Source organism: Pan paniscus, chromosome 20 (assembly GCF_029289425.2).
Source record: "Pan paniscus chromosome 20, NHGRI_mPanPan1-v2.0_pri, whole genome shotgun sequence".
In the NCBI taxonomy this organism is placed as follows: Eukaryota; Metazoa; Chordata; class Mammalia; order Primates; family Hominidae; genus Pan; species Pan paniscus.
In genome coordinates, this window is record NC_073269.2 from 58,368,278 (window position 1) to 58,378,101 (window position 9,824).

General features: G+C 40.2%; 1 protein-coding gene across 3 annotated transcripts in view; it reads left to right on the forward strand.

Moving 5' to 3' along the window:
- ZNF480 (zinc finger protein 480) overlaps positions 1-5,544 on the forward strand; it is a 28,761-nt gene extending 23,217 nt beyond the window's left edge. For all 3 annotated transcript variants that reach the window (XM_008959781.4, XM_034945368.3, XM_008959782.5), the window contains one exon: positions 1,201-5,544. In XM_008959781.4, coding sequence (XP_008958029.2) covers positions 1,201-2,480 — 1,280 coding nt within the window. In that variant the 3' untranslated portion in view covers positions 2,481-5,544. The remainder of the gene's footprint in view (positions 1-1,200) is intronic.
- Positions 5,545-9,824: the final 4,280 nt, after the last annotated feature.

Here is a 9,824-nt window from a genome sequence, read left to right on the forward strand (position 1 = left end):
TGCCTCATGCCTGTAATCCCAACACTTCAGGAGGCCAAGGCAGGAGGATCACTTGAGCCAAGGAGTTCGAGACCAGTCTAGGCAATATCACGAGCCCTTGTCTCTAAAAGAACACAGAAAAAACTTGCTGAGGCTGGATGTGGTGGCTCACGCCTGTAATCCCAGCACTTTCGGAGGCTGAGGTGGCCAGATCATGGTCAGGAGTTCCAGACCAGCCTGGCCAACATGGTAAAACCCCATCTCCACTAAAAATACAAAAATTAGCTGAGCATGTTGGCCGGCACCTGTAGTCCCAGTTACTCGGGAGGCTGAGGCAGGATAATTGCTTTAACCTGGAGGTGGAGGTTGCAGTGAGCTGAGATTGCGTCATTGTACTCCAGCCTGGGCAACAAGAGCAAAACTCCATCTTAAAAACAAACAAAAGAAATAACAAAAAACCCCGAAACTTGCTGAATGTGGTGGTGCATGCCTGTAGACCCAGCTACTCAGGAGGCTGAAGCAGGAGAGATCGCTTGAGCTGGGGAAGTAGATGCTGCGGTGAGCTACACTATACCACTGCACTCCAGCCTGGACGATAGAGTGAGACCCTGTCTTAAATAAATAAATAAATAAATATTTGTCTAGTAATTTAGAGAGCTGCCTGTCTTTTTCTAGGTTTGGCTTTATTTACTTTTTAGCCATATTTCTCTTTCCTTTCATAGGCCTTGTAATTTTTGGATTAGGTTTGGTAAAATAACTGCTTCTCTCAGTTGTTTTGTATAAGACTTGGTCAGAGGGAGATCTTTTCTAATTAGCCTGTTGTAAAGGGTGTGGGAACACTCACTCCTTTTCTGGGGATGTGCCTTTCCTAGCTTTGTGCATGTACTGTTATTATGTATACTGCTTCTCTTGAGTGTCTTATTTTCCCTAGAGACTTGTCCCTTCTTTTTCTCAGAAGGTTTCAATTCCTGTTCTATCTCTCTACTCATAATCCCTCTCAACTCATAATCCCTGTAATCCTCCTGACTCCTACAGATTTCCCAGCACTCCAGTGCATCACCTTACCCTTTTCTATTTTCAGCACAACCAGCGTGATGTACAAAGTGTGCTGATATTTCTTCCAATGTCTGAGTCAGATGAGGCAGATTCTAGTATTTTCATCAGACTCTAAACATGCCAGAATTATGGGGTCTGAATTTTACTTTTTTCTTGCTTTCCTAGGGAGCAGCTATGCATTGGGAAGCAATGCAGAAGACAAACCAATTAAAAAACAACTTGGAGTATCCTTTCACTTACATCTGTCTGAACTGGAGCTATTTCCAGATGAAAGGGTAATAAATGGATGTAATCAAGTTGAAAACTTTATCAACCACAGTTCCTCTGTTTCCTGTCTTCAAGAAATGTCTTCCAGTGTCAAAACCCCCATTTTTAATAGGAATGATTTTGATGATTCTTCATTTCTCCCACAAGAACAGAAAGTACACATTAGAGAAAAACCTTATGAATGTAATGAGCATAGCAAAGTCTTTAGAGTGTCTTCCAGCCTTACTAAACATCAAGTAATCCATACTGTAGAGAAACCTTACAAATGTAATTCATGTGGCAAGGTCTTTAGTCGCAATTCACACCTTGCAGAACATTGTAGAATTCATACTGGAGAGAAACCTTACAAATGTAATGTCTGTGGCAAGGTTTTTAGTTACAGTTCAAACTTTGCACGACATCAAAGAATTCATACCAGAGAGAAGCCGTATGAATGTAATGAATGTGGTAAAGTCTTCAGTAATAATTCTTACCTTGCACGACATCAAAGAATTCATGCTGAAGAGAAACCTCACAAATGTAATGAATGTGGTAAGGGCTTCAGTCATAAGTCATCTCTGGCAAATCATTGGAAAATTTATAGTGGAGAGAAGCATTACACATGTGATGAATGTGGCAAGGCCTTCTATAGGATTGCGCTCCTTGTACGACATCAGAAAATTCATACTGGAGAGAAACCTTACAAATGTAACGAATGTGGAAAGGTCTTTATTCAAAATTCACACCTAGCACAACATTGGAGAATTCATACAGGAGAGAAACCTTACAAATGTAATGAATGTGGAAAAGTATTTAATCAACTTTCAAATCTTGCACGACATCGAAGAATTCATACTGGAGAGAAGCCTTACAAATGTAATGAATGTGGTAAAGCATTTAGTGAGTATTCAGGCCTTTCAGCCCATCTTGTAATCCACACTGGAGAGAAGCCTTACAAATGTAGTGAATGTGGCAAGGCATTCAGACACAAGTTATCACTAACCAATCATCAGAGAATCCATACTGGAGAAAGACCTTACAAATGTAATGAATGTGGCAAGGTCTTCAATCGAATTGCACACCTTGCACGACATCGGAAAATTCATACTGGAGAGAAACCTTACAAATGTAATGAGTGTGGCAAGGCCTTTAGTCGCATTTCATACCTAGCACAACATTGGACAATTCATATGGGATAGAAACTACAAATGCAACAAATGCGTCAAAGAATTTAGTGTGCACTCAAGCCTTACTACCCATCTTTTATTCCATACTGCAAAGAAATTTTGCAAATGTAAAGAATATGACAAGGTCTTCAAACACAAGTTTTTCTAATAATTCATTAGAGAATTTATACTGGAGAGACTTCACAATTATAATAAATGTGTGGAAAAGTCTTCAAAAAAATTTCACACCTTGCAAAAGGAGATCTAAAAAACACAATCAGAAATGACAAAGGGGACATTACCACCAACCCCACAGAAATACAAAAAACCCTCAAAGATTACTATAAACACCTGTATGCACACAAACTAGAAAACCTAGAAAAAATTAATAAATTCCTTGAAAGATATAACCCCCCAAGATTGAACCAAGAAGAAATTGCATCCCTGAACAGACCAATAATGAGTTCCAAAATTTAATCACTAATTAAAAATCTGTCAAACAAAACTCTGGACCAGACAGATTTATAGTTGAAGCCTACGAGATGTATAAAGAAAAGCTGTTACCAATCTTACTGAAACTGTTCAAAAACATGGATGCAGAGGGACTCCTCCCTATCTGATTCTATGAGGCCAGCATCATTCTAATACCAAAACCTGACAGGCACAATGAAAAAAGAAAACTTCAGGCTGGTACTCCTGACCAATATAGGTGCCAAAATCCTCAGCAAAATACTAGTAAACCAGATCCATCTGCACATCAAAAAGCTAATCCAACATTATCAAGCAGGCTTTAGTGTTGGGCTGCAAGGTTGGTTCAGTATACACAAATCAATAAATGTGATTTATCACATACACAGAACTAAAAACAAAAACCACATGACCATCATCATCTCTTTAGATGCAGAAAGGTTTTTAATAAAATTCAACATCCCTTCATTTTAAAAACCCTCAACAAATTACACATTGAGGGAACATACTTCAATAAGAACCATCTATGCTGGACTCACAGCCAAATTAATACTGAACAAGCAAAAGCTGGAAGCATTCCCCTTGAGAACTGGAAAATGACAGGGATGACCACTCTCACCACTCCGATTCAACATAGTACTGGAAGTCCTAAGCTTAGTGATCAGGCAAGATAAAGATATGAAAGGCATATATAAATAGGAAGAGGGGAAGTCAGTTTCTCTTGCAGAAGATATAATTCTGTATTTAGAAAACCTGTTGTCTCTGCCCAAAGGCTCCTAGATCTGATAAACAACTTCAAAAAAGTTTCAGGATACAAAATCTGTGTACAAAAATTAGTTGCATTTCTATACACCAGTAACGTCCAAGCTATGAACCAAATCAAGAATGGAATCCCATTCACAGTAGCCACAAAAAGTATAAAATACCTAGGAATACAGCCAACCAGGTAAGTGAAAGATTTCTACAATGAGAATTACAAAGCAGTGCACAAAGAAATCAGAAACAATAAAAATTGAAAAATATCTCATGCTCATGGATAGGAAGAATCAGTATTGTTAAAATACTGCCCAAAGCAATTTACAGAGCCAATGCTATTTCTATCAAACTACCAATGGCATTTTTCACAGAATCAGAAGAAAACATTCTGAAATTTATTTGGAACCAGAAAAGCCCAACCTAAATAGCAAAAGCAATCCTAAGCAAAAAGAGCAATGTTTGAGGTATCACACTACCCAACTTTAAACCATACTACAAGGCTACAGCAACTAAAACAGCATGGTACTGGTATAAAAAAAGACACATAGATCAATGGAATAGGTAAGAGAACCCAGAAATAAAGGCATATACCTACAACCATGTGATCCTCAACAAAACTGACAAGCAATGAAGTAAGAACTTCATTCAGTAAGTGGTGCTGGCATAACTGGCTAGCCATATGCAGGATATTGAAACTGGACCCCTATCCTTCACGATATACAAAAATCAACTCAAGATGGATTAAAGACTTAAATATAAAACCTAAAAGTATTAAATCCCTAGAAGAAAACCCAGGAAATGCCATTCTGGACATAAGTGCTGGAAAAGACTTAATGATGAACACCCCAAAGCAATTGCAACAAAAACAAAAATTGACAAGTGGGACCTAATTAAACTAAATAACTTCTGCACAGCAAAAGAAGCTATTTACAGACTACAGAATGGGAGAAAATGTTTACAAACTGCATCTGACAAAGATCTAATCCAGAATCTATAAAGAACTCAAACAAATCAACAATGAGAAAAACAACCCCATTAAAAACTGGGCAAAGGCCATGAATAGACCTTTCTCAAAAGAATACATACATGCGGCAATAAGCATATGAAAAAAATGGTTAATATCGCTAATCATTAAGGAAATGCAATCAAAGCCACAATGAGATACCATCTCAGACCTGTCTGAATGGGTATTATCAGAATGGGTATTATTAAAAAATCAAAACATAGATGCTAGTGAGGCTGCAGAGAAAAGCAAATACTTATACACTGCTGGTGGGAATGTAAATTAATTCAGCCATTGTGGAAAGCACTGCAGCGATTTCTCAAAGACATAAAAGCACATAGCATTCAACCCAGCATCCCATTACTGGGTGTACACCTAAAGGAATATAATCATTCCACCATAAAGACAAACACTTGTATGTTCATTGCAGCACTATTCTCAATAGTAAAGATGTGGAATCAACGTAAATGCCCATCAGCAGTAGACCAGATAAAGAAAATGTGGTACATATACACCATGGAATACTATGCAGCCATAAAAAAGAACAAGACTGTGTCCTTTACAGCAACATAGATGGAGCTGAGGCTCTTATCCTAAGTGAATTAATGCAGGAACAGAAAATGAAATATCCCATGTTCTCACTTATAAGTGGGAGCTAAACATTGATTACACATGGACTCAAAGAAGGGAACAGTAGACACGGGCTTATGGGTGGAGGTTGGGAAGAGGATGAAGATTGAATAACTGCCTGTTGGGTACTATGCTGATTACCTGGTGACAAAATTAACTGTACACCAAACTCCTGCAACATGCAGTTGACCCATGTACACATACTCCTTGAACCTAAAATAAAACATGAAAAAAAGCAAATTTCACACCTTGTAAAACATCAAGGAATTTATATTGCAAAGAAACCTTACAAATGTATGTAGCAAAGCATTTAGTGTGCCTTCAAGTCTTAATATTCATCAGGTAATCTGTAATGCAGAGAAACCTTACAGTTGTAATGGATATGGGGCTGGGCACAGTGGCTCACTCCTGTAATCCCAGCACATTGGGAGACCAAGGTAGGTGGATCACCTGAGGTCAGGAGCTCAAGACCAGCCTGGCCACCATGGTGAAAACCTGTCTCTACTAAAAATACAAAAATCAGTTGGGCATGGTGGCATGCACCTGTAATCCCAGCTACTCAGGAGGCTGAGGCAGGAGAATCACTTGAACCTGGGAGGCAGAGGCTGCAGTGAGTAGAGATCAAGCCACTGCACTCCAGTCTGGGTGACAGAGTGAGACTCTGTCTCAAAAAACAAACAAAAAAGATGTGGCAAGGTCTTTACTCAGAATTCAAACCTTGCAAATCATCACAGAATCCATGCTGGAGAGCAACCTTACAAATGCAACATGCGTGGTAAGGTCTTTAATCACAATTCACACCTTCCACAGCATCAGATAATTCATTCACGAGAGTCCTTACAGAGTATGGCAAACTCTTCATTATGAGTTCTTATATTAATCAGCGCCAGAGTGTCGTACTAGAGAGAAATCATATAAATGTATGTGACACAGGCTTTATCCAGCCCCACCAAGTCACTGGACGTCAACACATACATCTTTGAGGAAACCACAGGCTGGGCGCAGTGGCTCACACTTGTAATCCCAGCACTTTGGGAGGCCAAGGTGGGCGGATCACTTGAGGTCAGGAGTTCAAGACCAACCTGGCCAACATGGTGAAACCCCATCTCTACTAAAAACACAAAAATTAGCTGGGCATGGTGGAATGCACCTGTAATCCTAGCTACTGGGGAGGCTGAGGCAGGAGAATCACTTGAACCCAGGAGGTGGAAGTTGCAGTGGGCTGAGATTGGGCCATTGCACTCCAGCCTGGGAAACAGAGTGGGACTCTGTCTCGGGAAAAAACAAAACAAAACCATAAAGATGGATTGTGGATTGTGGATGCAAAGGGTATTAATCAAGGACCATAACTATCGAACATGAGAGCACTGAGCATTTACAGAAGAAATAACTCAGTCTCTAGTACTTCCGTATTAATATATGACATAGCATGTTGCAGAAAAATTACAAGCCAAAAGATACCAAGCCTCATGATGCAAGGGTATGTGGAAATTGTGATTTTTATTCAGGTTATTAAAATATTTAATTCCTTGGGAGTTTTGGAAAGGCTACTTTACTCTTTATGACTTTCAGCCTAAACTTAAAACTCTCATTATGTGCTTTTCCTACAGGCCTTTCACTGTGGTCTCTGGGAAAGAATCAACAGCATGACAGGGCTGATTTTATTAGCTGGGGAGCATTTCTATCCAGTTTCCTGGAAGAAGGACATTGCCTTTTCAGGTTAAATATTGTTTGATTTAGACAGCATGGAGGTGAGCAGAGAATAACAAAACTATGTATCAGTCATCCTACTTACTGTGTTCAGCAAACCTTTTTCCTGACAGGCACAGTGCTATAAACCTGTACAGCAGGTTACACTACTGAATACTGTAGGCAATTGTAGTAAAATGGAAAGTATTTCTGTGTCTAAACATAGAGAAGTTACCATAAGAATACCATATAAGGCCGAGCGTGGTGGCTAATGCCTATAATTCCAGCACTTTTGGAGGTTGAGGTGGGCAGATCACCTGAGGTTGGGAGTTCAAGACCAGCCTGACCAACATGGAGAAACCCTGTCTCTGCTAAAAGTACAAAATTAGCCAGGCATGGTGGTGCCTGCCTGTAATCCCAGCTACTCGGGAGGCTGAGGCAGGAGAATTGCTTGAACCTGGGAGGTGGAGGCTGTGGTGAGCCAAGATCACCCCACATTAAATACCATATAAAAGAAACAAAGTGCACCTATATAGGGCACTTACCATGAGTGGAGCTTCCAGAACTGGAAGTTACTCTGGGTGAGACAGTGAGGAGTAGTGAGTGAATGTAGAGGCCTAGGACACACTCCACACTACTGTAGGCTTTAGAAACACTGTACACAGCTGGGCACGGTGGCTCACGCCTGTAATCCCAACTCTTTGGGAGGCCGAGATGGCTGGATCACAAGGTCAGGAGTTTGAGACCAGCCTGACCAACATGGTGAAACCTCGTGAACACTAAGATTACAAAAAAATTAGCCGGGCGTGGCGGCGCATGCCTGTTATCTCAGATATTCAGGAGGCTGAGGTGAGAGAATCACTTGAATCCAGAAGGCGGAGGTTGCAGTGAGCCAAGATCATGACATTGCACTCCAGCCTGGGTGACCGAGCAAGACTCCATCTCAAAAAAAAAAAAAAAAAAAAAGGAAAGAAAAGAAAAAAGAAAAAAAAACAAAAAACAAAAAACACTGTACACTTAGGCTATACTAAATTTATTTTTTAAAAATAAAGTAATTGTGCTGTGATGTTACCATGGCTGCAGTGTCACTAGGCATTAGGGATTTTTCAGCTCCATTGTAATCTTATGGTACCACCATTGTATATGTGGTCAGTAGTTGACCAAAACATCATTATGTGATGCATGACTACTTATTTTCACTGATGTCCTTTGCCATTTTAAAGTGATGGAGGTCTTTGTACCATAATATGTTAGGCTAAGTAATGGGTTTCTGAAACATGTTGAGACAAAATACCATAAGACTGAAGTTAAATTATTACTGATTACATATCATAATTACATTAATTAATTACATTAATTTAGGAATAATGTAATTATTGAAATTGACTGGGCTGGGCATGGTGGCTCACACCTGTAATCCCAGCACTTTGGGAGGCCGAGGGGGGTGGATTGCCTGAGCTTGAGAGTTCGAGACCAGCCTGGCCAACATGGTGAAACCCCGTCTCTACTAAAAATACAAAAAATTAGCCAGGCGTGGTGGCGGGCGCCTGTAGTCCCAGCTACTTGGGAGACTGAGGCAGGAGAATCGCTTAAACTCGGGAAGTGGTGGTTGCGGTGAGCCGATATCGTGCCACTGCACTCCAGCCTGGGTGACAGAGTGAGACTCTGTCTCAAAAAAAAAAAAAAAAAAAAAAAGAAATTGACTGGGCTGGGGGCAGTGGCTCACACCTGTAATCCCAGTACTTTGGGAGGCCGAGGCAGGCAGATTATGAGGTCAGGAGTTCAAGACCAGCCTGACCAACATGGTGAAACCCCATCTCTACTAAAAATACAAAAAAATTAGCTAGGTGTGTTGGTGGGTGCCTGTAATCGCAGCTACTCAGGAGGCTGAGGCAAGAGAATCACTTGAACCCAGGAGACAGAGGTTGCAGTGAGTCGAGATCACGCCACTGCACTCCAGCCTCAGTGACAGAGTGAGACTCCATCTCAAAAAAAAAAAAAAAAATGAGGAAAAGACAAACACTAAAAGTGGCATCTAGATTTTTTTTTTTTTAAGATGGGGTCTTTCTCTGTGGCCCAGGCTGGAGTACAGTGGCGTGAACACAATCCATTGTTGCTTCAGCCTCCCAGACTCCCAAGTAGCAGGGACCACAGCCGTGCACCACCATACCTGGCTAATATTTATTTATTTAGTAGAGACAGAGTGTTGCTATGTTGCCAGGCTGGTTTAGAACTCCTGGGCTCAAGGGAGCCTCCGACCTTGGTCTCCCAAAATGCTGGGATTGCAGGCATGAGCCACCATCCACCAGATTTTTTTTTTCTTTTCTTTTTAACAGAGAACTATCACAAGATACATCTGAACCTGCAAACTGCCAATTCCCAGATTTTTTTCATCTGAAACTCATCATAATGCTAACTTTTCTACAAACAGATATTGCCTAAGGCCAAGAGGGATAATAGTTTCACTATAATCAGCAGACCTCAGATATTTTCTGTGGATAGTACTGTATCCATGAAGCATATAATATGCCCACCTTTCAGAAAAAAAATAAGTTATTTGTATTGCAGCCATTGCCTCTCAGACATTCAGTTTTCTGATATAATTGTCACATAGTTATATTTATTCATCATGACATGAAAAGAGGCTCTATACTGACACCTCTATTATCCTGAAAATCATGTTTGTAATTTTTGTAGGCTGGATAAACTTCACAACTACAATTGCAGTGTGATTTAAATATCAGATAATAGTATAGAATAAAACATCAACCATCACCACAAGTGTGGATTACATTAAATTACTGTCAGAGGTATTAGGGATTTGTATAGAC